Source organism: Colletotrichum truncatum (assembly GCF_014235925.2).
Source record: "Colletotrichum truncatum strain CMES1059 chromosome Unknown Contig_0003, whole genome shotgun sequence".
In the NCBI taxonomy this organism is placed as follows: domain Eukaryota; kingdom Fungi; phylum Ascomycota; class Sordariomycetes; order Glomerellales; family Glomerellaceae; genus Colletotrichum; species Colletotrichum truncatum.
The window spans coordinates 5982002-6009333 of NW_027222400.1; the positions used below are offsets into that span (position 1 = coordinate 5982002).

Consider the following 27332-nt stretch of genomic DNA (forward strand, 5'->3'; position numbering starts at 1 on the left):
TGTTCTCTCAGTCAAGTTTGTTGAAACGCGACCGTATTTAATGCGATGCAATGTGATGAAATGAAGTCGAAATCTGCGCGGCAAAATCAACAGCTTGACTCGCGACAAATCACGTGTGGTTTTCCTGTCTTCCAGTCAAGCCGAAAAGCATTATGCCATAAACGTCATAGGGGTCTATCATTTACATAAGCGTTCATTTAAGAGTGAGAAAAGTACATATAGGCAATGCTGGGAACAGGTGAAGGTTTGCGCCGCTTATGGTTAGTGCACTTAGTGGACCCTCACTGCGAAAACAAGTCGCTCGTTATGGTAATTCTAGCCTAAGTAAAAGCCATCTGAGTTGATGTAATTGGCATCTAGCATTTTGTTGCAGCATACAATCAGCTCAGGAATAAAAGCACAACCACAATCAACTCAAAAAATGCAGCACAAGTGCGATCAATATTGTCTATATCAATGGCGAAAAATATTAAGGTCTTGTTGGCTGGGTGACTGGCTGTTGATCATAACAGGGTCTGCCAGGTTATAGCCTGTAGCACCCTCTGATCCACTCTTTCCAGGCTCTGTGTGCTTGTCGCTCGCAAACGTAGACACACCAAGATAGGAGGATTAATGCGATTCTTCAGTCACGCAAAAAAATGAAGAGGCAAACAGAGGAGAAAGAGAAAAGAAACTCGGGAAAACACTTGCCAACTGCATCAAGTGTCTGATTAAAAGTGAAGATTGAATCGCAAGTTTGCAATCATGAACCCCGTCACTAACTTATACTGTTAGATAAGTCAAGACTGGGAGGGTATTAGATCTTCGTATCATATGTTAACTTCTCTCCCAATCCTAAACCATTACCAATTCCCAAATGGAAATTCGCAATGCTTCATCTTACAAAACCATGGTTTGAGAAGGGGGCCCGTATCACACGACCAATAGTTGATGTTTTCGTCAAGGGCTTCATTATCAGCATGGGCAACATCTAGGCATTTGTAATATTAGAGTCTTATCCACGTCTTTTGTCACTGAACTTCATTAAAGCTACATTAAGACTCAATGGAGTGTGTTATAGTGATCAATAAGAGATTCGCAGTGCGATTTGAATTGAAATAGATAGTGTTATAGTGTTAGGAGTTTGGAGAAGGTGAACCAGCAAGATGTATCAGTTTGTGCTGTAGATTATTGACAAGCAATAGAATACACTTCTCACCCCTCCTTTATTCAAAGTCTGACTCGAAGTCAAATATTGACACGGATCAACCCGACGCCTGTTTATTCTATTTTGTCAGGTACAGAGCAATTAGGGAATGATTCATGACAATCACTTCCAATTACCCTCGTTATTTTTGCCAGTCTGCCTTTCTCTCTAGTGCCCATTATAGATAGAAATGGCTTCAATTTAGTTTTGTCTATAGACAAAAACAGAAAGTCAGTATCACCAGATCCATACTGGTAAGGTTGCGCTTGGGATCTTGATAGTTCTGTTTACTCCTTAAACACGAAAAGAACTACCTCAGTTGATAACAAGCCAGACACAGAATACCTTCTCATGTACTGTTGAGTCTTTTCCCGCCCTCTGATCCACTGAATGATGCTCTCAACGGCCCATGAACTTCTCGAGGATTACATCTACGAAGCAAAGCTTGCTTCACAGCATTGGATTTGGCATATTTCTGGCGCACCGCGTTTTTCTTGATCCCGCGATTCCAAGTCTTCATCAAAACAAGTACCACTTCAAGGAAATAACTCATCTTCGAAAACACAGCTTTTGGCCGATAAACGGCCTGTGGCTATTAGCGTGGAGCGGCAGCATTCATAGAAATCACGATGAATCTTGGGGTAGCACCGTGTTAGACGTTCTTAACTCTTTGATTCGCTATCGTTACTGGATAACTAGACATTATAAGACGTAGATTCCATAATTGCATGCCTGCACCTCCTTGAGCCGTCTATCTACCTTACAGGTAGAAGTAGCAGAAAGGTCCAGACAGCGTGTCCATCACGTCTTGGATCTGGATCGAGGGGCCAGTGTATCCCATCTCAATAACGTCCGTGAGCTGGGTCTTGTTGGAAGGGGGGTTGTTCGCCCAGGTGAGGTGGCCGTAGTCGCCACCGTTGACGTCCTTGTGGCGTGTGGCAGGGTCAAGTGCTTGCCTGGGAAGATTTCCATGTCAGACCCGGAACGTTACATTCACAGACGGGCGCGATTAAGCTTAAATAAACTCACCAGAAGGTCCACATCCGGTCCATCATGCCGTGATGAACCCAAAAAGCAGGGTCACCAGGAGAAGTGAACAGGTCAGCGCCCGGGTCACCGCTGATTGCGTAATGCATGCCTCCATGGGGTCCGATTTCAACAGTGTAGGGCACGCCCTCGGAAAGGAGGCGGTATTCCGCGAAACTGGGCTTCAGCAGCAGATCTGTGGATCCAGTTAGCCTGTTTTTCTTATTTTTGTCATCTGATGGGTCCAGGCATTGCATACTCAGCACAGTGGTGTAGTTGGCATATCTCTGGTTCATGGCCGGGCCGACGTCTCTCTTCAAACGGCGGGGGTTGTAACCAAGACCACCATCGGGACCTGGCGCGGTTCCCTCGAGACCACCCACGGGACCGAGATGCACCGTCATGTTGGCAAAGGGCCCGGTGGTCACGTAACCGCCTCCAACACCAGCGGGCAGCTGGATGTTGCCACCGCCGACACCATCGGGTGGGGTGATGACGGGTCCGTCATGGGGCACGTAATCTCCGTTTCCACCCAGGCTGTAGGGGTCGCCGTTGAAAATTGGGGACTTTTCAGGCGCCGAGGCATACCTGGGCCAGTCCCAGTACTGATTCAAGGTGTCAGTTACTGAGTCGTTCTCACTAGGTGGAAAAATATTTCAATGGAGAACCTACGGGTTGGTAGCCGGTGTAGCCGCACTCCTCCCGGAGCGCCTTTTCATACAGATGGACAAACCAACGGTGCCATGGCATGAAGTTACCTTTCAGAACGTTAGCTTCTAGGACAATCAATCAAAAGACCATCCATACTAACCCGTGTAATGGATGGTCATCGTCTGTTGAATGTGTGTCACGGTAAAATCGTCAAACTAATTTGGTACAAACAGGTTAATATCGGTTCGGTCCGAAAAGGGGGCGGCGGCCTTACCCGCGACCGTGCGCCAGCTGCAACATTAGCAGGTGTGCGCGGCGGCAATCTCTGAAGACACTTAACAGCATTGACATAGGCAAGTCTTTCTTTCTTGGAAAGAGAGCCACTGCATCTAGTCAGTTTGTAACTCGGGGATTCCAGATGGTTAGGTGAACTTACTACTCCCGACGGAACGCGATATTCCTGGCCGTGCAAGTGGCCTTTTCGCCACGCTTGCGCAGAGCTGCTTCACGCTCATCAAGAGACTTCAGCACGTCAGCCTTGATGCTCTCAGTGAGATCGATGAACTCGGCTTTATCGGCAGCGATGTCGTTGCGAGCCTGGACCGCTGGAAGAGCCAGGGCGGAGGAGGCTAGGATAGCCGAAGAGACGATGGAGCTGATCTTCATGTTGGCGGGCTCTTTTGCAAATCCAGAATCTGGTTGCAAGGTTTCAGTGATTCAACGACGCCCCCGTGTCAAGACTGAGTGCGAGTCGTGCTTGATGAGGAGGAAGAAATAAAAAACAGGCATGTCAAAGGGCGATGGGGGCAAGATAATAAAGCTGTGGCACTTCCGAGCAACGGAGCAATATGCCGGCAAATTGCCATGTCCGATTTTCATTTTGAGGACGATTTATTCAATAGGATGTTCCAACTTTCATTCTATAGCCAAGCTAGGTATAACCCGATGCAGGCCTGCGGCGCAGCTGCTTCCAACTTGCAGGATGATGTGGAGGCATCTTCAGGTGGTGCAGGTGGCGCCCAATAGCCGGAACAGTGCCGAGACCAACCACAACTACCATGGAACTGTTGATGCAGGATCTGAGATACCACCAACGCGGAATACGTTCGCAAAAGGGAAGTTAGTTTTCTTTTTTGGCTCCCTGATGTGTGGAATCTGGGTTCATCGGGTCACGCCCATGGTACCACAATTTTCATACTACGTAGGATTCAGCTAATAAATTAGACTAGTCGACAAGCAATATCATCGCCGCAGCGAATCACAGGGTTGTGTACATAACGCCATGATCCATAACATAGGTAGAGATAGGTTATATCGCCACAAGGGCATGCAGTCCCCCCTGACCGCGGCGAGGTCCGCAGAGCCGCTATGAGGGGGCACAACAAGGTATTCCGGTAGCCGAAAGTTCCGGGAATCACACACCTTTGCCGCAATATTGTGCTAGGCTCTTCTTTTTGTTGCCGAGCCGCCGCAACCCGTGAAGAACTGCGGGCGCTAGACAATTCTTCCCCGGACGTATCCTTGTATCTTGTGAATAGTCGAATTGCCCCACAGGTGCCCCTGTTAATGCCTCCAGTTAGTCGAACGATTTCTGGCCTCTGTGGCCTGGAATAAAAGGAAGAAACACTTCAGTTCTATAATGGCGTAATAGCAAGGTTTGCCTCGTGTTATATCTCTTCGGGCCCCTGTAGCCTCGGAGGTTAGCCCACATGCCGGTAGCCTACTGCATGTGTAATTGCAGGACATGATGTGTCATGTTTGTGTGTCTCTTTGGTTGGATGCTTGGGTCCTGCTCCTGCATCTCATCATGCGAGCCACAATACTAAGCGTACCAACACGTGGGATCAGAAATTTCTTTTTCTTCTCTGTGCCGCTGGGGTGCAGCACTGCTGCCGACATTCTACAGCGGAGCTTACCACAGCAATGGGACGGTGACGGCTTGGCTATGGCGAGATAAAACTTTTTGCGCCACTCCTTAGAGTCCCGCTCTTGATTTTTGCTTTCACTTGGTTCCTCTTTCATCTTCAGGCTTCCGCTGCCTGGATTTCGTCAAGATGGCTGATTCAACTCATCTTCCGCCAGATATTAACAGAGGTCCCGAGATTCTCGCAATATGCGGGACTTTGGTAGGGATTACTGTGGTAATTGTCCTGTTGAGGATATACGTAAGGGCAAGAATTGTTCGGATAGTTGGTTGGGATGACTGGTGCATGATTGCAGCGACGGTAAGTGGCCATCACAACACGCACATTTCATAGGTGCGAAAATCTCGCCTGTCACCACGTCTTTCCATCTTTGCTGTGTTCTTGCAGACGTTTTTCAACAAACCCGATGTTATACTTCCAATATTTAAATGTTTGAAGGTCCAGAATCTGACTAGCTGCTCACAGGTCGTGCTATTTGCCGAGATGATGGTCATCATCCCCGAGGTCGAAATGGGCGGTGGCAGGCATTTCCAGTATATTCAACCACCGGAAAACATCATCAAAGGCCTTCATCTCAACTTTGTTACTCAACCGTTGTGTTTGATTGGCTTGTGTTTGGCAAAAGTCAGTGTCGGATTGTTCTTGCTAAGGATGACACCTTCGGCTTAGATGCGAAACTTCATTCTCGGCACAATCGTATTTACAATTCTCTCCGCGATCGGAAACTTGTGTAAGACTTTGCCAGCAGAAACATATAGGGAGCAATATTTTCTAACGCGCGTAGTAACCGTCTTTTTCCAATGCCGACCGCTGGCATTTACCTGGGATACGTCAATCGAGGGAGGCGAATGCATTCCACCCGGTAACTTGAAGTTTGCTGCATTCTTCAACTCAGGTAATTCCCAACTGAATGGATATATCACGTATCATTCTAATCAAGGTTGACTTCAGGTGTTTCCGTGTTTACCGATCTACTTTTCGCTCTGCTGCCGATCCCGATGTTATGGAAGGTTCAACTCAACTGGAAGGTCAAGTCTGCAGTAATTGGAGTTTTGTCCCTGGGCATCTTGTTAGTCAATTCTATCTCATCTGGCTGTGTTTTAAGGCCGGATACTGCACGTATACATATGCTAACGGCCTTTCTTAGTGCTACCGTCGCTGCTATCGTCAAGATATCGTTTCTGCCCAATTACGGAAAGCATGGAGACTTTCTATTCGACAGTTCAGACATTACGATCTGGTACGTCGCTTTGCTCTTTGTACAGCCCTCGTTTATTCAATAACTTGTTCTAACAAACTTCGTCCAGGACCACGGTGGAAATTTGCACAGCCATCGTCGCGGCATCGATCCCCTGCCTCAAGCCCCTTTTCAAAGCGCTGCTCGCCGGCTCTTCGGCAAAATACACATCAAAGTATAACAATAACAACCATGGATATGTTCGTAACGATGGAACAAACCGTACTGGGGCTCCAGGAAATGGCTCAGGCAATATCGAAATGTTTTCCAGATCACGACATACCACCGCAATCAATTCGGCATTTCGATCAAAGATGGATTCGGAAGAGAGCATTGTTGGACCTCAAGGTAGCGCACAGTCTGATGGTATCACCAAAACGATGCATATTTCTGTATCTGTCGACGACGGCCAGCAGAAGAACCCGAAAGACCTCGTATAATTCGGATGTGTCGTGTGTCGCTGCATAACTCAGTAGGTAAATCCAGGTACTGCGAAACATGAAAAAGAAACGATTGACAATAGAGAAGAATGATTGATTTTGTATCTGATGCCTTTGGATAAGAACTCAAATGCCCGATGATTACAATGAAAATGTTATGCACCGGACCCGTGGCCCCGCACAACCATGCCAATTGATTGATGACTGCATGTATGGGACGTCACTATGACTTTCGTAGAGCTCGATTACATTTCATGGACATCATCGATTGAAAGATAGCGTTAAGGCTTATTTCTACTGATAACCTCCGTGTGTATGTTCTTGGAACCAATTTCTTGGGTAGGTAGTCTATAACCGCCATTCTGATACGCCCAAAGTTGAGCTTGGCAAGATGTCTCCCGACAAAGTAGCATTCACCACCGTAAGCAAAACTTGATCTTTGTGGATTTGTAACAGCGGGACAATTTCTCAGTACTAACCATTGACGCGCCATAGATTGGCATGATAGGAGTTGGCAGCATGGGAGCTGCCATGAGCCTCCTCTTTGCCGAAAATGACTATCGAGTCTTCTTCTTCGATCCGAGTGCGCATATGCCCACAGCAACTTTCCCATGGAGTCTACGGTGCTAACTCGCTCGCAGACAAAGACAATGTGGACAAACTGAGACGCGATGCAATGAACCTTGGCCTCGATGACCGAATTACCGGAAGAGAAAGTTACGAGGATCTATGCCAGACTGTGAAGGACAAGAGCAAGCCGGGAGTTTTTGTTTTCAGCACTCCACATGGCTCGGTCGGTGACAAAGCTGTTGATGGGCTATTATCAGGCGGTCTTGAGAAGGGTGACATCATCATCGACTGCGCCAATGAACATTGGCAGGTTACTGAACGTCGTCAACGAAAACTCGATCCCAAGGACATCCATTACATCGGATGCGGTGTCTCAGGCGGATACCAGAGTGCCCGTTCGGGTCCCTCTTTCTCCCCCGGCGGCAGCCAGGATGCTGTGCGTCAAGTTCTGCCTTTTCTTGAACAACTCGCCGCAAAAGGACGAAATGGCAAGCCCTGCACAGGCATAGTCGGGCCCGGTGGAAGCGGGCATTTTGTTAAGATGATCCACAATGGCATCGAGCAGGGCATGATGTCGGTCTTGGCTGAGGTGTGGTCAATCATGGTCCGGGGATTAGGGATGAGCTATTCAGAGATTGGAAAAGTATTCAAAGACTGGAACGATTCCGGGCCTTTGCATGACTGTTTCCTCATCAGTATCGGAGTCGACATCTCAAATGCGAAGGACGAAAAGGGTGACAACCCTCTTGCACATGTTCGAGACAAGGTGGTCCAAGACGCGGAGGAATCTGAAGGGACGGGCAATTGGACGTGCGAAGCGGCTGTCGGTCTTCATCAGCCAGCTGCGACCATCGTTAGCGCCCACCTTTTCCGTTACGCATCTGCATATGCAGGCCAGCGCAGAGACAACAAAGAAGCCGCAGGTGGCGGCATCGAGTCTAAAACTTTGGACGTGAGCGACAAACAAAAGTTCATCTCCACGTTACACATGGCAACTTATTTCGGCTTTTTAACGTGCTTCGCGCAAGGAATGGATATTATCCAAGCTCAGGACAGGAAGATGGGCTGGAAGCTCAACTACCGGAGTATCCTACAGCTCTGGCGTGGCGGTTGTATCATTCAGGCTGATCACATTGTCGATTTATTCGACGAACTATACAGCCGAGAGGATCGCAACGACGACGATGATGTTCTCTCCAATCATGAAATTGCCAAAGAACTCTCTCAGAACTTTGCCGCTCTCAAACAGACCGTTTTGAAAGCAGTCGAGGCCGATTTGTGCGTCCCATCTCTCAGTCAGAGTTTGGAGTACTACAAGTACTCGATGTCGACGGAACTTCCCACGCAGTTCATGGAGGCAGAATTGGACTACTTTGGAAAGCACATGTTTGACAAGAAAGAGGATCCCTGGCCAGGTGAGCCTAAAACCGGGCAGCATCATTTCGAATGGAAACAAGCCAAGGGAAAAAAGGATGAGCAGTGAGCCTTGAGTTGGAACAGGGCCGCAACGCGTTTTAAATAGTCTGTTTGTAACGTGACAGCGGAATCAGAATTCTAGTGCGTGTTTATTTGCCAATGAATATGAAAGCGCCAGTTTCGAAAATTCTCAAGGTTGACTGGAGCAACACGCATCGTCGCTGTAGGCACAAATTAGCTGTAGTAACGGTGATTCATTATTAAAGATAACGTAGAACAGCAAATTTAGTCTTGTATTTGTCGCTCTGTTTGACATATGATGCAGTTAAAGTAAGCCAAATTCGGTTACGGCTGAGATGGCGGTCGGTCGCGTGGCTGTGGAGGGTGCATGTCCAGTCCACCTTAAAGGTGGGCGTTTGCGGCACTGGTCAATGAGGGGGGTCATCTGCATCTGCGGGGAGACACTAATCCCCAACGTCCCAGTAGTTTGGGAACTAAACAGGAGCCAAATCCAATGTCGTTCCAGATATCATACGTTGAAAGCTGTTCGGTACCTCATACAAAGACGACATCGTAAGTCTGCTCGACTTTACACGCGCTGTGCTGTTTCTCGCAGTCTCCGTATTGAAAAGTAGAGACGCCAGGAGGAGTGCTTGACTCGGTGACTTGCATCTTTTGTCGTGCATTGCACCCTCACCTGTATGGTAGCATGAGATGAACCGGAACGCGCAGACAACGGTGCACGTTCACGTCTGCGGCCAGAACGAGAGCGAGTAGACGTTTGCCTTGGGCTCATCCATTGCATGTTCTTGTCATCTGTCGGCGGCCTCATTGGGGCAAAGTTTATAGTTTACTGCTGGAAACGGAACGGCTGGAACATATTACGACAGTCAGACTTAATAACCTTTGCGAATGCACAAACTCTCACCGTCAGCTCTCCAGGGTTGCATAACCTTGCCCATCTCGCCAATCGCTATCAAAAACGAGGAGATGGATAGCATTACTTGTAACGGGCAATGCTAAGCTGCGCCATTCCTGCGCCAGCCCTTGCCCCTTTGCCCCTCATGGCAATATCAAGCCGCATCGCCGAGCCCGAGCTCCCGTCGCTTGGCGTGATCACCCGTTGCTTGTACCGGGCGGCCCGGATAAAAACAAACCAACATGGTCGAGAGATAGGGGGGCACGTCACTGTAGGTTGCAGCCAGAAAATACCCGGATCGCCGCCACTTTCCCTTTCTTAGGCTCAGGGGCTATTACATGGACGTATTAATGGTCACTGCCCCATAAAGCAAATAAACATCAGACCGAACTCTAGGTGCCGACATCTGGGCACACCCCTGACGGCGAGTCATGGTTGGACCATAGCTACCACCACGTTTGGTTGCAAGACCCAGAAAAACAATTAGCTTGCGTGGTCGAGCTGGGGCTTTGCTGAACTCTATCCAAAAATTGCTGGTCGCCTCGTCCGACATGAGCGTTGTTTACTGTCAGCGCAATGCTATATATGAAGGACTTGGATGTCCGACCGCGTAGTCTAGAGGTGAAAGAGTTCCCTTACACCACCGCCACATTCTTTAACAACTTCTTTTTTGGTGTTTCTTCGAGAACAATAATGTCGCTCGCTAGAATTTCCAAGGCTTCGGTCTTGGCCGTGCTGGCCGTGTGCGCCTCCGCCACATGCGCTTCCAGCAGCAAGAACTCTACTTCCGGTCTTGTGGCTTCGACCTACTTCGCCGGATACCACGCCAACCGCGGCTTCCCCGTGTCTGCCATGCCATGGGAGAAGTACACCGATGTCAAGTATGCCTTCGCTGAGACATCCGAGGACGGCAGCCTCAACTTGACCAAGTCCGCTCCCGATCAGCTCCCCGCCTTCGTCTCGGCGGCCCACGAGAAGGGTGTCAAGGCCCTTGTCTCTATTGGAGGTTGGACTGGCAGCCGCTGGTTCAGCACTGCCTTTGGTAGCGCAGAGAACCGTACCGCCTTTGTCAAGACTTGCCTCGACCTTGTCGAGAAGGTATGATTATCCCGCACACAATATTCAAAGCAGTAGCGCTAACTATAACGCAAGTATTCTTTGGACGGTCTGGACTTTGATTGGGAGTACCCTAACCGCCAGGGTCTTGGTTGCAACGCCATCAACAAGGACGATACCGCCAACTTCCTTACCTTCCTTAAGGAGCTCCGCCAGAAGCAGCCCAAGGAGCTCTACCTGACTGCTGCCAGCAGTCTGTTCCCCTGGTACGACGCTACTGGTGTCAGCAGTGTCAACGGCACTCTGAGTGGCTTTGCCGATGTCCTTGACTACGTCATGGTCATGGCCTACGACATCTACGGTGCCTGGGCAACTACTGGCGGCCCCAACGCGCCTTTGGCTTTCGGTTGCGACTCGCGCAACAACCAGGGCGGTGCCAAGGAGGGTGTCGAGAAGTGGGTTAACTCTGGCATTCCCGCCAACAAGATCGTCCTCGCCGTCGCTGCTTACGGACACGGCTTCTCCGTCAACTCCACGAGCGCTTTCTCTGGAAGCAACACCCTCAACGCCTACCCCCCTCAGAACAGCAGCAACCGCTTCCAGGGCAGCAGCTGGGATGACGACCCGCGCGTTGATGAGTGCGGCAACGCCTCGCCCCCTAGTGGTACTTATCCATTCTGGAGCTTGATCAAGGAGGCCAACTTCCTTGACGAGACCGGCAAGCCTCGCGAAAACATTGCCTACGGCTTTGACAACTGCAGCATGACTGTAAGTTACATATTATTAAAATTACTCTCCCCAACTGTTACTGACCATCTTAAAAGCCCTTTGCCTACAACGAGACCGCTCAGATCTGGGTTTCTTACGACAACCCGGAGTCCCTTACCGCCAAGGGCAAGTACATTAAGAGTGCCAACCTGGCTGGGTTCGCCATGTGGGAGGCTGGTGGCGACTACAAGAACACTCTTGTTGATGCTATTCGCTCTGCTGTCGGATTGTAAAGCGCTGTATTTGAATATTCCCATGTAATTATTAGAGAGCTGTCTCAACGACATAAACCTATAATAACCAAATACTTTCTTTTCTCATTCTCACTACGAACCAGACCAATCGCATACCAGTGCTGTGTCCCTCTGCATCATGAAAGCACTCGACTCGAACCAAAATGTCGGCAATGCTGTGATCAGTGATCAGGTTTGACTCTAAATTGCGAGAAACACCATGCCGCGAGAAGCATTGCCAATGACACTTTGAGTGGAGTCTCTTGGCGATCTCAATCACGGACAACTCTGCAGGTCAAATGTCCGACTCGTGCACGCTACATATATTACGGACAACGCCATCGGCATTCATGTCCCGGGAACCCAAAAAAGCCCAAAGCTTGTTTAGGCGGGGCTTTTTTTCTTTCGGGGTGGAACTATTTCTGGCGTTTCTGAACGGGGCCCAAGCGCCTTGTTGCTGGGGTTTTTTTAAGGAGGTTAGGTTCAAGGCCAGTCTTTGAAGCTGACAAGCTTCGATCAATAGCAGTGGACAACCCATCCGATGTGGTTTTTAAAAACTTGCGATTACTAAAGACTTTAAACCAAAATAGAGTAAAGTATATATCACCAAAAAAGAAAAAAAAAATAAAACATACAACACCAGGGATTCCCCAGTCGTCACCGACCTGAGTACTAGTCCGGCCCTTTCCAGCTTGACTATGGGAGAGCGGACGGGATCCCGTATTTTCTGGAAGGTATGGTCGTATGTGATTGTACTGAAGGTCTGTTGTCTTATGAACTCTAGTGATTGTTGGTGTCTCGACTTACCACCCTGTAAGAATGAAATATCCCTCGACAGTGTAAGTGAAAAGCGCACTAGGCATCAAAAACACGTTGAGGCACCATAAAGAGGTGAAGCATGAAAAAAGAGTCTAGCGAGTATTAAGTCTGCAATCAAAGTCACAAAAATGCATTGGTTCATTGTTGACTAAATATGTCATCTCCTCGGAGCTTCTATATGTTTCCAAGATGCAGAGTCTTGCATCCCAACGGTATGGTTGCAAAGGACTCACTTCCGTATCCTTTCATAGTACATCCAATAGAGTATATCTCGAATACACCATGACACTTTTATGAACAGCAGCCTGTTTATTGAACCCACAGGCGAAACAGAAGCATATCACTTTACATGGTTGCCTTTCGCAGGCTACCCACATCCATTGTAGCACAGTCAACTTTAAGCCAAAGAAAAAGCCGCCTTGTTAAGAAAACGGCGAGAAAAAAGTGCCAACTTCTGGTGTGATTTCAAGCTTGTCCCGACTTCCGCTGGCACCCGCTTCTTGTGCAATTCCCAAACCAAAACGTAATGGAAGGAGATCGCGATGCCGTGACTTTCTCTACAACCTGCTCAGTTTATCTAGGACATTCTTAACTTCTTTGGAAAGAACGACTTCTTGTGTTATCAAGCCCCAGTTGAGAACTTTCCACTCTACACTTTCATAGGCTTCACAAAAAAAGCCTGTACCTGAAAAGAGGTTAATTTCTTTTCTCTTGCTCCTTCCATTATCTGGCTTTTCTCTCAACCACTTGTCTTCTTGAACAGATCACCAATATCTTTCTCCCCCACGCCAAATTTCTCTCAGCAGCAGACTTATCCCTCAACAAAACTCATCACCCTCCCTCTGATATTCGCAACTACACAACGCTTATCTGCCATCCGCTTATTGCAATCAATCCATTGTAAGTTTCATCAGCAAATTCGGGTTTAATGGTCTCCATCTATTCTTCGTTCACTAATACTCTTTCCGCTACCAAGTCAATCAATCATCATGGCTCCCAAGAAGAACACCGCCACCGAGGCAGGCGCTGCCCCTACCAGTCATGTATGCACTGAGTCCGAAATTTCACTCATGGTAGCCATGCTCAAGTTCATGCCTCGCCCGTCCACCTTCAACCTCGAGAAGATTACCCAGGAGATTGGGGCTGCCAGCCCTCACAGCACCCGCGAGCGCATCCGCGTCGCTGGCAACAAGCATGGCTGGTTCCAGGGCGCCACCGGTGCCTCTGACGGCACTCCCAAGAAAAGCCGTACGCCCAAGGCTCCCGGCTCTGGTGTTGGCCGCAAGAAGAAGGCTCCTTCCGATGACGACGAAGCAGCTGAGCAGGAAACTCCTTCGAAGAAGAAGGCCCGCACCAGCAAAGCCAAGGCTGCGGCTGCTGATGAGATTGAGAAGGATGACGTTCAGGATGCTCAGGATGAGGATAACACCGCCGATGGTCAGGTTTAAGAGAATTACAGTTACGCTTACTTATTGGCGATAGCAGGTGATAGATGAGTTTCTATCCTATCTTTAGTAGTCTAGATGACGGAGAAAGTCGCCATCAGAATCAGCGGTAGCTTCATTAAGGTCATTTATTTTTCAAGGATAACTAGATGTGTGTTTCGTCTCTTCTAGAGCATGTTGTCGCGACTTCGTATCTTCTGTTCTGAATGCGTAAAAGTTTCTTTCATAGATGACTCTGCATTTTTGATACCTTCCCGTTTCTTCTGTTCACACAATCTCACTTTATGACGTTGCATCGCATAATACTTATACCATCAGATCGTTTATAATCCATTACTTCATATACCACGCTTCCCTCTCGTGATTTCTTTTCTATTCACTTCTTCGTTCATATCCATTCAATTCTAATACTTTGGGCTGGGCTTCCCAGTCGGCAAAAGCGAAATGATCAGTATCCGCCCGGCGTTGGAAATGCCCGCCAAGGGCAATTCTTCCGACAAAAACATCGTCATCACGAGACCATGGTTCCAAGCGCAAAGCAAACAGGTAGACGAAGTGGAGGAAGACTCAAATGTCAAAGAAACCAACTCAAGGAAAACGAAAACGCAATCAGAAGTATCTGGCATTGTTGAGTGGTCTTTGAGTGACGAGACTGGGTAGCTCGTCATTCCCTCTATCCCACGAAGCCATGAAGAACTCCATTGGAACGGAAGACCACAGGAATGAATACCCTCTCCGTCGGAAAAATGCATAACAAAACATGCCTGAAGGCGCCGACTAAACTGGCCTCGGTGACGAGCTTATTCTACCCTATCCAGCATCGGACCCAACACCAATTCAAAACCTGGTCGCCGCACTGCTGCTCAGCATACAATCTCTCAACATCTAGGCCTCAGGGCGACAAACGTCCTTCTTAACCTGACTATGCGGCTGCGTACGTTGAACGACCTGGATGAATCTGGCTGTGAAGGACCAAAAACATTGATGTGAGAAGCTAGAACACAGCATAGGGAGAAGGCGGATGCGCAGCTTGGCGACCCCGTGGAAAGTATGAGCAGAATTCACGACGTTGAGTGCTCTGACGGTGAAGGCACCGAGCAAACGGAAGGCTTATATGATTGAATCAAGAATTGCCCGACACCAAGAAAGGCGCAGGAGCTGGTGAAAGAGCGGGAAGAAGACACATGAAGCCATCAAGAAGACGACTACTGTGGAATGGAACCAATTGATAATCATAATTAATTGAGGTTTAGCAAGTTGTTCTTCATATCATTTGACAAATCAGACCCTAGCTTGCTCGATCCGCCTGCAGATGCCAATCCTCTTTTCTGCTCTGCAGTCTATGACTTTTGGGTAACGACCCTAATACCGCGGGTTCTGTCCATAGCCCTGGTTCGGGTCGTATCCCTGGTTTCCTCCATAGTTCTGAGGTTGGCCAGAGTAATGCTGCTCGGGCTGGTATCCCTGATGCTGCTGGTACTGATCGGGCCTGTACTCCTGGTGTTGTTGGTATTGGTCAGGCCGGTATTCCTGATGCTGCTGATGTTGCTGGTAGTTTCCAGGGTTGTAACCTTGCTGAGGTCCGCCAGTCTCGTGATGTGAAGGAGGAGGAGGGTAGTTGCCCTGCACCGGAGGGACGGGCTGGTGGCCTCCGCCAAGCTGCACATTTGGAGAGCCCACGCTAACTCCCTCGTTGCCGATGTCGTCGGGAACGCTGATCTTCACCTTTGGAAGATACTTTTGAACCTTGCCCTCCACAATAGTTTGCACGAATACCCAACTCTCGCGCTCAAACTTGCGGTGTCCACCATTGACAACTCCCAAGATGCTTTCACGCAGGGTCTCCTGGACCTTGCGGATCAGACCACGGATCTTGTTGACCAGCTTCATCTTGATATCATCACCAAAACCACGGTCCGCTTGCCCACCAGCTTCTCTGTCAAGCTGTGAATCAAAGGGGTTGCCTCCCAAGATCTTCTCGAGAGGCCGTTGGAACTCGTCCGGTAGAAGCTCGAACAGCTGCTTCTCAATACCTCCCAACACACTGCGGAACTCAAGACGGACCTCCCTATGGACCTTGGCAAGACCGGTGCTCAGTTTGTCGCTGATGACCTTTGAAAAACCGCCACCGCTTCCGCTGTCCTCTCCATCGCGGTCACCAAAGCCTCTAGAAGCGCCCTCGTCAGATGATTGTTTCTTGCCGAAAAGCCCGCCGAGGCCCTTCACCAGGTCCTTGACCTGGTCCTCTACCTCTCCCTTTACACCGTCACCAATGTCACGCGTGCTCGTGTTACCGCGCAACCAGCGCTTGATGTGATCCAGTGCGATACGGGTGAACTGCTCGGCGATGGGAGCATGTTGCTCTCTGAGCTTCGCACCAACCTTCTCCTTGATTTCAGGGCTGATAACGCGAGCTTTTTCCTCGGGATTGCGCGCGGCATCCTTGACGGTATTACTGATGACTCCCAAGAGGCCATCGAGCTCGAACTTGTTTCCTCCTTGTCTATCGTCGCCAATGTGATCCTGCACAGCATTGATTGCGGCGGAGAAGAAACCCTTAGCACCACGAGAGAAGGAATCAGTGTGTTCAATGCCGCGAGATTGATCGCCGCCACCACCGCTGCGGTTCTCGGTCAGGTCGAAGATATCCCTGAGGTCATCGCCAGCCTCATCTGTGATTTTGCTGAAGTTCCGAGTAAGGCTGGCAATCTCGTCAGCGAAAGGCAGAGACTGTGCACCGTAGGCATCCGGAGGCGAGTCATTCAAGCTTCGAGCGCCACTGGGATCCTTGTCCTTGTTGAACAGTGAACGGAAGGCGTCGATGACCTGATCCTCAAGACTATCAATTGTCTTCTGCTGAAAAGTCTCCAGCTCGGAGGTTATGCGGGGTTGGATTTGGGGTGCAAGTGAGTCGACATAGTTGTCGATCTTCTCAAACACGATGTCCGGAATGCCGTGGCGGCTCTTGCCGAGGTCGGAAGACATGACTGCAGTGAAAATGAGGGTATGGAAGGGGTCTGGCGGACGATATGTTGTCTAGGGCTGGTGCTATGCCCAACTTGTACTCCCGCTGGTAAGGCAGAGGCAGCCAAAGCTAGGGGTGCGGGGAGAGCTGAGCTGAGGTGAGCTGAGCTGGCAATGCGGGGTGGTGGGGTGGACGCGACTGAGTCACGTGCTATGACGTCGAATCCCCGTGCGGTTTATAACGGTTGCTTTGTAACAGAACCAGCTCACACGTTTTAAAAAAAACGGACAACGGATTATGAAACGGCATTTGCATAGATGGTCTATGCTAGCTACGGCACAACTCTTATGAACATATAGCGTCAAACTTGGTAAGATGCGAAAACAGTTTTAAAATGCCAGAGAATGAAATTACCAACACAGCCTGTCATTCACACAAAGTTGCTGATATCAACTGGTTTTCCCACTTAACTCCACTACCTGCCCGCCTAGAGTTTCCCTGAGTGCGAGTGCCAACGGTAAGCAAGAGGTTTGATTCATCATTTCTTCAAAGACTCTAAAATGAGTGTCTTGTAGCCCTCAACAGCCGTTTCAAGGTCGGAAACAGTGATGTGCTCGTCGTTTGAGTGGGCCACAAGAATCGTCCCTGGACCATACAAATAGCGCTTGTGTGTGCCCTTCAAGTTGGGGACATCTGTGAAATAGTTCACGACAGTGGTGTTGAAGCCTATCTGCATTAGCCATGTTTCCATAACGCGTCGCCTATCCCATGCAGATGTAGCTTACCATCAATATCATAATCCAGACTTACTGGCTTTGCGCCTGCGTTAAAAGAGAGGCTCACATGCTCTGGCGTGGCGGCATATGCTGCCTGGCTGATGATGCTTTTGACTGAGTCTACGTCCTCGACAGCAACTCGAATAGACGTCCGCGCAGTAGCATTCTCAGGAATGACATTGCTCGCAATTCCACCCTCTATGACGCCTACGTTCAAAGTAGTGTTTCCGAATTGTTCAGAAGACGGCAAGTCGACGTCGATGATCGCACCCAACGAGCGAACAAGTAGATCAATTGCATTGCGTCCTTGTTCGGGATACCCAGAATGCCCCGCAATTCCGCTGGCCGTGACATTAAGGCCCAACACTCCCTTGTGGGCACGTACAAGTTTGTTCTCTGTCGGCTCGCCAAAGATGACCGCCTCCCATGTAACATTGAGGTTGTTGGCAGTCTGCATCCCTTGACCGCCTGATTCCTCGCCCACAACGAACAACAGAGAGACATCACCGTCTTTGATGTCACCACTCTCGAGGAGTTCCTCTACGGCAATGATCTGGGCGGCGACGCTACCCTTAGCGTCCGCAGTGCCACGTCCCCTAATCTCTTCGCCATTGCGTGAGTATGGAATGTAAGGCGGCACGGTATCAATGTGTGACGTGAGAAGAACGCGGCTGTTGCGAGAGTTTCCGGGATACGCGTAGACGTTCTTGCGGTCGCCTTCAACAGCCTGAAGCTCAACCGTAAATTTTGTTTCGAGGTAGGTCTTCAGAGCTTCCGTTCCAGGTGCCTCGGATTTTGTGGTTGAGTCAACCTCCACAAGTGTTTTGTGCAGACTGATAAGTGCTTCGGTGTAACTCTCAGCCTGTACAGACGACGCAGCAAGCGAGCAAGCGAGGGCGGCAATTCCGAGGGACTTCATAATGAAGACTTGTTCTCGTCGCATTTGTGCGAAAGTAATTAGAAAAAAAAAAAAAAGATGAACAAAAGGGCGGCAATAAGGACGTTTTCTTTTGCTGCGTTATCGGCGGGAATGATATTGATCATCGACAGTAAACATTGCGTGATGACGCAAACCCTGTTGCTTATCCAAATCGAACGCGGGTGGCTGCATACGCAGCGGGAGGGGTAACACGGCGCCAAGCTGATAAGTGTGGGGAGACGATACCCGATCTCTACTACTTGATGCCCGCGGTTATTGAGCGGGAGGTCGTTGAATTCATTAGAACTTAGGTTGTTGAGATTTTGTTACATACTTTAGCTCAACGGGAGATGTTCGAAAGGTGCCATGTTCAGCTAAAGCCGTTTAGGTGATGCGGGTGGCGCTCCACATTCCCACCGCACTGTTCGTAAATGTTGGAACAGATGCATCCATTGGCCTGATGTTGCTGTGGTCTGAATCTCGTGTATAAGAAAGCTGGAAAAATGAAAGACATGGCCGAGACATTGACATCAGCTACCGTATAAGCCATCCTTAAGACTCAAGAAGTGAACGGAACTCATTGATGGGATGACAGTTTGCTTTGCCGTATCTGTTGTTTTTCTGTTGAAGCTTCTGCCACTATCTGATGCTGGTAGCCATCCTCCAAACGTATGGGCGAGCAAAAGAGGCATGTCGCTGACGCGCTTTACTTCATTCATGCGCTCATAAACTCCATTCCAGGTTGAGTATGTCTCCCAGCTCAGTCAATAACATAAGACTCCCTGCTGGTGCCTAAACTTACGGCCGCAGGAAGATCTTGGAACAATTTGTACATAAGCGCTCCGCGTATCAGTAGTTCATTCATCTCAGGAACTATCTCAGTTGGGAGAATGGTAGTAAAATTCTACACAGCCAATCATTTCACAGTGCCTGCTTTGTGTGTCTGTCTTGTCAGAACGTATGGCCACGATGTCAACATCATACATACAAGGAGAGGTAATAGTTGCCAGAGTATCCTGCGAACTATGAATACGGCTTAAGAGGAACCCACCCTTTAGCAATACCTTCGCTTGATATAACTACCACTCATGTCGTTGCTGTGTACAGGCGGTGCTTGTTCTTTCCGACCTTAAACATGGGTTTAGGCGTTTTCTGACGTAGAACACTCATCCCCGCCTGAAGAGTAAAAACTCAAAAATCAGAGAAACGAATACACTCGGTTCCTCTTAGGCTTTGAGGATCTTGGTTCGGACTAGAAAGTAAGGCAAGAAGAGTAAAGTAATAAAAACTCTAATACATTGTTGTAGCCATTGTGGCGAGGGAAACTAAGAGGTATCTTTGTCTGCCCAAAATTCCCAGGGGCGTTGTTGTCGTAATTCCTGTTCTCGGAGATGCTCCCTCGTCACCATCAATGCTCTGCCAAGCCGGTTCTCCCCCCAATGCTTCCGTTGATTCATGGCATGTTTTGCAGTATACCCGATACCCCATACGCGATCACGAGATGCAGCTTCGCAGAGCAATCGATTGCCGGTGGCTAACAGTTTCCGTCCCAGATGCGCGTTTTGGCTGAATTTTGCGATGTTTCCTGCTTCCACAACGGCACTCTTGATCTGGTCCCAGCTTTCATGTGTGAATCCTATAGTTTCCCTGCCTAGCCGCTTTTGCTTTTTAGGGCTGTCTGAGGCGAGTATGCGAGATTGCCGGTCTGTGTCGCGAAACCGTGCAGCTTTGCAGTACATCATAAATTGTTCTGCGCAGTTAAACGTAATCGAACCCGCAGGGTCGCAATCGTCTACAGTGTGTCCAACAAGCTTGGATATCTCCTCTTTGCTGATTGTGAAACAGGACTTGTACCACTGGCAGAACTCGCCCCATTGTGCGTCTGGCATGAAGAAGAACAGCGGGTCATCCTGCTCTTCGCCCTGCGGCTGTGTTTGGGAGGTCATGTTGAGCTGGTTGTTGCGGTTGTTTCTTCAGATGCCTCATTGACCTTGTGTTGTAGGCGGTGTTCGGTGGTCAAGGTATGTTAGGAGACATGGTTAGACAATCGCTCGGTCATTAGCAGACATGCAGTCTAATCATTTGGTGAAGAAAACGCCATGTGAAAGGATTGTTGGTACCTGAGCATAAACGTAAAACCTTAAAAACAAAAGAGCCTTCAAGGTCATCTGGGCGGATAGCAAAACTCTAGGTTGTTACCTTAGGCATCAAAGCAAATGTAAACTAACATTGTCTGGGCCGAGGTGCCGACATCTGGTGGTACCATAATACGGTTTGTCTTGTCGTAAGGCTGCTAGTACAGCTCAAAACCCTTCCAAAGCTTAGCGTTGAATATCCAGCCGGGAAGCACCGGGTTCATATCAGCAAGCCTCGCGAAATGCAGATTGCCGAAGATGATTGGTTATATCCTCAATTTTGCATGCAGTTGTTGGGTCATTGGAGCGCTTCGTCCTTTGACGAGTTGCAATGACAGCATGTTCAACGAAGGGCGAGGTGGGTATAACTGGCGAGTGCACGCCTAATTAGAACAAGCACATTTTAAAACGTCAGAAAAGACAATCAGTCTGCCGATACGAGCCGGGTGTTAATTACGTTCAACCTCATTCTCGGTGTATTGATCATAACATTTGTTACCCTACTCACTTAGGCACCCTGAACCAGTTTAACCGCTCCAGCACCTCTCCCAACTATTGGGACAGGCTACACAGTCACAATCGCCGCGAAAGTGCCACACCCTACGCCTGACCCGTATCGAAACTTCCGTCAGGTCTCCCTGCTTCTGTAGCCGTCTAGTTCTGAGGCGATTCAAACAACAAAACCGATTCAGCCTGTCCTCACACCGAAGCTTCTTTACGAGCCTGAATGTCCAACTTCCTTTGTTTCCTCCACTCTTCCGCGTATCTTACTCCAAATCCATGTTCGAAGACGACACGAATCTCCTCCAACGTCATGTTCGCTGCTTCAGGGAAACAGAAGATCACAAAGACCCAGCCAAGGAATGATAACCCCGCATAGAAGCCAAATGTGCCTGATGGTGTCATTCCGCGCATCATTGACAGAAATGTCGACGAGACGACGATGTTAGGACCCCAATTGAAGATGTTGATCATCATCGTGCCCATAGCTCGAACTTCCATCGGGAGAAACTCGTTGGCTTGCCAGGGCACGCAACCAAGACCAGCTGCATAGAATGCCACGAACATGATCATGGCGACCAAGACTAGAATAGCAGGCCAGCCAACCTCTTGAGTGGTAAGTTTGAGAGTGTCTCGGTCTAACGGGATCCAATGGAACGCAATAGCTGCAACTGCGAGGCAAACCGGCATGCCCCACATTGTCCATATCAAGATTCTTCGACGGCCGATTCTGTCAATGAGGAAGATAGAGAGTACGGTAAAAATGAAGTTCGTTCCTGCCACAACGGTTCCTACAGCAATAGGATTCGAAAAGCCGACGATGTCGAATAAAGTGCTCGAATAATACATCTGGAACTTTGTTAGCCAAGCTACTGAGAACAGGACATTGATGTTACGTACAAGAGTGTTGAACCCGCACAGCTGTTGAAAGGCCATGAGACCGCACGCACATATAACTGCTCGCAAGTTTGCTGGGACGGTCCATAGACTTGTGACGGATTTGCGGAGTGAGATTTCCTCGTTTAGGGCTTTGGCTTGATTGACTCCGCGCTCAATGGAAGTGACTTTGTCGACAAGTTCGTCCTCCGTTCCGTTTGGATAGATTCGCCGCAACACCTGAATGCATTCATCACGCCGACCATGGAACATCAGTTGTCGAGGTGACTCAGGGCACCAAAACAGAAGAACACCGAGTATGATGGAAGGGATACCACCGATTCCTACCATGTACCTCCATCCATGCGGTGTCGTGTAAAAGGCAGCGTCGAATGCGTACGCAAGGACTGATCCACTTCCGAGGAAAATCATGTCGACAGAAATCATACGACCTCGGAATCTTGCAGGCGAGATTTCGGCGATGTAGAGTGGGACAATCTTACACGTTCAACGTCAGCCTCTTCAGGGCGTTCTCCGAAAGTTGAAAAATCATTAACATACCATGGAAGCAGATCCAACGCCAAGACCAATGACCAATCTTCCAACTGACATCTGAGCAACTGTGTAAGATGTCGCCTGGATGAGGGCGCCTATGGTGAAAAGCACTGATGCAAACCAGATAGCAGGCTTACGACCATACTTGTCGGCGGTAATACCAGCAATAATGGCACCGATGAAGGCTCCAGCTGCAGTAAGGGCCGTGACCAGCTCTTTCTCTGAATGGGTAAGCTCTTTGCCGCCAAGGTCTGTGCCGAGGACGACTAGAACTCCAGAGATTACACCAGTGTCGTATCCAAACAACATGCCACCGATGGCAGTTGCAGCAGCACAGAGCCACACAAAGGCACCAGGCTGTGTCTCTTCGATACGCTCTAGATCACGATGATCAACAGCCTTTATGGCATCAGTAACGGCATCGTTCTGCTCGATGTGTTGTACTCCGGATTTTGGAGTTTCATCCTCGTTTGCTGGGAGGCCCATCCTGGTGGTCCTTTTGAGTGTTCAAATTTTAATGAAGAAAGACTCTGATGACAGGCATCAATGAAACAACAGAAAGACTTTGACAGGTGATGAAAGGTGATGTTGTCTTAGGGAAGTCAATACGGACTCGGAAAAGGCGTCCGAGGTTTGAACTTATATAGATTGGGCCGCTTGGCTTCCACCTCGTAAGCGCGTAACGGCTGAGAGTCAAGGTTCAGGTGTTAAGTTCGTGACAGCAAGGATAAGTCAGGTCAAACCTAACACTAACCTATGGAAAGACGGCCACAGCTTGTTAAGCCTCCATTGCGGGGTTTTTCTACGCTTCGATATGTTCGACATGCTCATCGTCTGCAGTAGTCGCCCGGACATCACGGAAAATGCATCCGCTTTGCAAGTGCCAACATTCAATTGGACAGTAGGGGCCATGTGTGAACTATTCTGCTCCAGTTTGTAGCGGGGCCGCCAACAGATCGTGAACATACAACGGGGAGAAGTTGGGGAAGCCAGGAATGCTCGCGGGGTAGTTGGCAGGGGTTCATCTGGGGAAATAGCGTGCATGTTTCTTTTCTCCACTGAATCTGTGACGTTCTATGGATTGAACGATCGAGTCATGGCTTTTAGCGTCGCGTAAATATTACTATGTCTGGATGACAAGGCAGGTATTCCCGCAGACAGGTTTCAAGTCCTGGTGAAATTACCTCTTCAAAACTATACTACCTGGGTATTTGGAGGCTCTCAATTCGGCCTTGCTTTTCCAGCCCAGGCGATGGTATGTTGATAACTCGCTCAACATGGTAATATTCACGCGTCGTTCATTACAAGCATCGGAATTATATTCCGTTCAGAGCAAGCAATCTGAGCCCTGATGGAGTTGATGTCATTGTACATTATCTAGATATATTGTCACACTGTTAACATATCTTGGGTACATAACCATGGTGCTGCCGAAACAATGTTGTAGAGCAACTGCGCTATGGCCAAGACAAATGCTAGATGAAAACATGGGGTGATTACATAGGACTTAAACCGTACGTTTTGAACAAGCGGGGCAGATTGGATGGTCTCGTTCTAAGATGGGCAGGGAAGATAGCAGAAATTGGCCTCAATCCATGATACTGACGGCAGGCGCAAGTATCTGCGGGAATAAAGGTTATTCTGATGGCAAGCCAATACTGAACGGGTGAGGAGAAATGGTGTTGCGGTCCGAAAGTCATGTACGATGCATAGGATACTAGGAATCGTTAAACCGCATAGGTCAAGATAGCATACATAGCTATTTAATAGCCTTATATGGTTTAGCCTCAAATTGAATAGCCACAAATCCTGAAAAACGTTGTTGGGCTGACAGCCAACTTGATTTTTGGCTTGAGGTTAACTTAGTCATCGAACGGGAAAGACAAGTGATCGCCGAAGATCGGGGGAGGATTTACTTTGCTACTATATTGCCGTGCTTACGAGTTATCATTGACGAGGCCGGCGACCTTCGGAACTTGTGTCGGGGTATGTCGGGACCGTAAAGACTTGGTTGAGGCCTCGGGCCGCCCCCTTCTCCATTTCTCGCCGTTTTCTCGAAAAACCACTGGTCCTAGCAAATACGAGTGGTGTCAATCTCCAGCAATGAACCCCAAAGAATGTGCTAGTCTTCAACTTTTATATTTTAAACTCTATGATCAGGCTGCCATCAACGTAGAATTGTCCATTGATTTCTATGGGCAGCCTCCCCGCCTATGCCAACAGGAAAGCCAGGCAAGCGTTGGATTGTCAAAGATTATGTTAAAAATGGATTTGGATTCTCACTACCAATTTTAAGATGCCCATACACTTAGGTACTGGATGAAAGCAGTCTCTGGGCTATCCATACTCCTTCTTGAGGATTGTTCTTTTACAAGGTATCAAGGGTTTTCAACGTGCCCTGTATTGTGCCACATACCGCCTGCGTACCTACTGTGAACGCAAATTCATGTCTTTTTGGGATCCTAAATATGAATTGTCCAGATAGCATTTTGGGCCCGAACCTCGCCCGTGATTCTTTTACCCCATTGCTTGACTTTCATAATCCCTTCAAAACAACGTCGCTCCGTAATCTGACTGGATAACTCCGCTGGCCAACCTTCAAGATGTTCCATCTACTGCCACCGTAGAAAGTGTCATTCGGAATGGTCAGTATACGATAAGTTGCTTGGCTCCGTTACCCATCCGGTTTAGATATTTCTCTGACGCCTCGCGATCTTGCGACGTCTTCGGACGAGGCATTGGTCGCCACATCAATACCACCTGAAGTCCCGTGAACTAGCCCGGGTATTAACGAGTGCATCCAGCCCTTGAGAGGCTCTACGGCAAATATACAAATTAACACACTTCATCGTCTTTTTCCGGCGGCTAAATGAGGTGCCCCAGACCATCGGCGCCCAATTGACACGCAAAATGTGGAGAACCCAGTATGCGGGCTGCAACCTCCGAATTCCTTTTAATGGTTGATGGCTGCTGCACGCCGGAAGGCTTCCTCAAGTGACACAAACTATTGAATGTGTGGGGAAAAGCCCAAAACTAGAGGACCAAAAAGATTTTGATTGTCACTAGACTCGGATTTGGGTTCTGAGGGGATCAAAACAAGAGATGTTATAGGGTGTCAATATAGATGGTTTGGTAAAAAGAGAAAAGTCCTCGGCCGATTTTGCTGCAAAGCAAAGATACATCCAAAGAATTGCACATGAATTTATTAATCAGAAGAGTGAATGATAATGCCTTACGGATATTGGGATGTTTTCTACAATTTCCCAGTGCCAAGAAACGGGTAATGGGAGAGTTGAGGCGCATGGACAGTTGCAATATGTGCTTTAATGCAACCCAAATCTCCTTGTTCCCGGATTTGATTCCCGGTTAGAACTTACGAAGTACGGTTTCGGAAACTAAGAGGGTGTGTAAACAGATTACTAGACCTTCCATAGGCAGGCAGTACCACTAGCCTAGAATGTCCATTCCGTGACAGGTGATGTGTGAAGCTCCAAAGTCTTGTGAGTCTCCGCCTGTCAAAGTGTGGTCAGACCATTACTTCACAGACAGGAAGTATATAAGGCAAGCAATTACCCCCTTTCATCGAAGAACAGAGAAGTACCAAATCGAAAGAAAAAGTCGTCCGCTCTGCACCATGGTTTCTTTTGCTTCTCTTTTCGTGGCACTTACAGCCGCCGTGGGAGCGCTCGCAGCTCCAGGCGAGCTGGTCAAACGCCAGTCCACGCCGAGCTCCACCGGGACACACAATGGTTATTATTACTCCTGGTGGACTGACGGCGGCTCGCAAGTCACATACATCAACGGAGCTGGTGGTCAGTATAGTGTCACTTGGCAATCCGGAGGCAACTTCGTGGGCGGAAAGGGATGGAATCCTGGTGGATCCAGGTGAGTTCACTGATGCTATGCTATGGGCCGTCCTGACGTCTTTTCATACAGAACCATCACATACTCGGGCACCTATAATCCAAACGGTAACAGCTACCTCGCCGTATACGGCTGGACTAGAAACCCTTTGATTGAGGTATAATATTTCTACCCCTTTGCACCTAGAGTAGACCCCAGCTAATTGTTGAAAAGTACTACATCGTCGAGTCTTTCGGTACTTACAACCCATCCTCGGGTGCTACGAGGAAGGGCTCTGTGACCAGCGATGGCGGCACCTACGACATTTACGTGAGCACACGAACCAATGCCCCTTCCATCGAAGGCACTAGGACCTTTCAGCAGTATTGGTCCGTCCGTCAAAGCAAGCGTGTAGGCGGAACGGTCACGACAGGCAACCATTTTGCCGCCTGGGCTCAGGTTGGACTCAACCTTGGATCCCATGATTATATGATCGTTGCCACCGAAGGATACTTTAGCAGTGGCTCCGCAACAATCACCGTTGGTTCATCTAGTGGCGGTACCAGCCCACCACCGACCACCAACCCGCCTCCCAGCAGCGGCGGTGGCAATGTGAGTTAACCATTATACCAATTTGAACAATAATCCCCACTACTAACATCATGTCTACAGTGCGCTGCTAAGTGGACCCAATGTGGCGGCTCGGGGTGGTCTGGAGCTACTTGCTGCGCATCAGGCTCTACATGCCAAGCTCAGAACCAGTGGTATTCCCAGTGCCTCTAATTTGAATTTGGTACCAATCTGGATTGCATTGTTACCATCTGGCGTGTGTAGTTCTGTTGCCATACATCAACTATCCATAGCGACATACATGAGGATATGCCCGAAGACTTCAGGTCGACAGGCTTACATCCAGTCTTCCATTCGAAAGTTGGAAATATGCTTAGTCTTTTATGTACATACTTATTGAGAGTAGTTTATATGCGTTTTTACTTCGCTTCATGAGCTAGTGACGTGATGGTAGCATGCACCTCTTCACAGCTCTATGCAGAGACCTCGAGGACCATTGCA

The 27332-nt window shown here is 48.7% G+C and overlaps 10 protein-coding genes across 10 annotated transcripts, besides 1 other annotated feature; 5 read left to right on the forward strand and 5 right to left on the reverse strand.

The window, feature by feature from the left end:
- Window positions 1-1946: 1946 nt before the first annotated feature.
- On the reverse strand, window positions 1947-3529 carry CTRU02_206524 (tyrosinase central domain containing protein; the record flags this gene model as incomplete). Its single annotated transcript, XM_070204732.1, has 7 exons — window positions 1947-2142; window positions 2216-2408; window positions 2472-2817; window positions 2885-2970; window positions 3024-3078; window positions 3138-3246; window positions 3303-3529. The coding sequence occupies 7 exons, from the start codon at window positions 3527-3529 to the stop codon at window positions 1947-1949; spliced, it is 1212 nt and encodes a 403-aa protein (XP_070061836.1).
- A 1388-nt stretch (window positions 3530-4917) lies between these two features.
- Window positions 4918-6465, forward strand: CTRU02_206525 (integral membrane family protein; the record flags this gene model as incomplete). Its single annotated transcript, XM_036730135.2, has 7 exons — window positions 4918-5088; window positions 5254-5412; window positions 5458-5518; window positions 5573-5683; window positions 5740-5857; window positions 5936-6028; window positions 6096-6465. 7 exons carry the CDS (start codon window positions 4918-4920, stop codon window positions 6463-6465), a joined length of 1083 nt encoding a protein of 360 aa, XP_036578108.2.
- A 501-nt stretch (window positions 6466-6966) lies between these two features.
- Window positions 6967-8518, forward strand: CTRU02_206526 (6-phosphogluconate decarboxylating; the record flags this gene model as incomplete). Its single annotated transcript, XM_070204733.1, has 2 exons — window positions 6967-7048; window positions 7107-8518. 2 exons carry the CDS (start codon window positions 6967-6969, stop codon window positions 8516-8518), a joined length of 1494 nt encoding a protein of 497 aa, XP_070061837.1.
- A 1545-nt stretch (window positions 8519-10063) lies between these two features.
- On the forward strand, window positions 10064-11427 carry CTRU02_206527 (glycoside hydrolase family 18 protein; the record flags this gene model as incomplete). The annotated part of the gene is made up of 3 exons (XM_036730136.2): window positions 10064-10468; window positions 10523-11194; window positions 11251-11427. 3 exons carry the CDS (start codon window positions 10064-10066, stop codon window positions 11425-11427), a joined length of 1254 nt encoding a protein of 417 aa, XP_036578109.2.
- A 698-nt stretch (window positions 11428-12125) lies between these two features.
- Window positions 12126-12314: a sequence feature (Protein overlapping with rRNA (CTRU02_206528, KAL0939918.1) was converted to a misc_feature.).
- A 921-nt stretch (window positions 12315-13235) lies between these two features.
- On the forward strand, window positions 13236-13694 carry CTRU02_206529 (uncharacterized protein; the record flags this gene model as incomplete). The annotated part of the gene is made up of 1 exon (XM_036730137.1): window positions 13236-13694. The coding sequence occupies one exon, from the start codon at window positions 13236-13238 to the stop codon at window positions 13692-13694; it is 459 nt and encodes a 152-aa protein (XP_036578110.1).
- A 1359-nt stretch (window positions 13695-15053) lies between these two features.
- CTRU02_206530 (uncharacterized protein) lies at window positions 15054-16676 on the reverse strand (the record flags this gene model as incomplete). The annotated part of the gene is made up of 1 exon (XM_036730138.1): window positions 15054-16676. One exon carries the CDS (start codon window positions 16674-16676, stop codon window positions 15054-15056), a length of 1623 nt encoding a protein of 540 aa, XP_036578111.1.
- A 518-nt stretch (window positions 16677-17194) lies between these two features.
- On the reverse strand, window positions 17195-18375 carry CTRU02_206531 (C6 zinc finger domain-containing protein; the record flags this gene model as incomplete). The annotated part of the gene is made up of 2 exons (XM_036730139.1): window positions 17195-17382; window positions 17442-18375. The coding sequence occupies 2 exons, from the start codon at window positions 18373-18375 to the stop codon at window positions 17195-17197; spliced, it is 1122 nt and encodes a 373-aa protein (XP_036578112.1).
- Window positions 18376-19676: 1301 nt separating this feature from the next.
- Window positions 19677-20297, reverse strand: CTRU02_206532 (uncharacterized protein; the record flags this gene model as incomplete). Its single annotated transcript, XM_036730140.1, has 1 exon — window positions 19677-20297. The coding sequence occupies one exon, from the start codon at window positions 20295-20297 to the stop codon at window positions 19677-19679; it is 621 nt and encodes a 206-aa protein (XP_036578113.1).
- An 888-nt stretch (window positions 20298-21185) lies between these two features.
- On the reverse strand, window positions 21186-22904 carry CTRU02_206533 (myo-inositol transporter; the record flags this gene model as incomplete). Its single annotated transcript, XM_036730141.1, has 3 exons — window positions 21186-21836; window positions 21888-22361; window positions 22425-22904. The coding sequence occupies 3 exons, from the start codon at window positions 22902-22904 to the stop codon at window positions 21186-21188; spliced, it is 1605 nt and encodes a 534-aa protein (XP_036578114.1).
- A 3148-nt stretch (window positions 22905-26052) lies between these two features.
- On the forward strand, window positions 26053-27044 carry CTRU02_206534 (glycosyl hydrolase family 11; the record flags this gene model as incomplete). Its single annotated transcript, XM_036730142.1, has 4 exons — window positions 26053-26303; window positions 26355-26439; window positions 26496-26873; window positions 26934-27044. 4 exons carry the CDS (start codon window positions 26053-26055, stop codon window positions 27042-27044), a joined length of 825 nt encoding a protein of 274 aa, XP_036578115.1.
- Window positions 27045-27332: the final 288 nt, after the last annotated feature.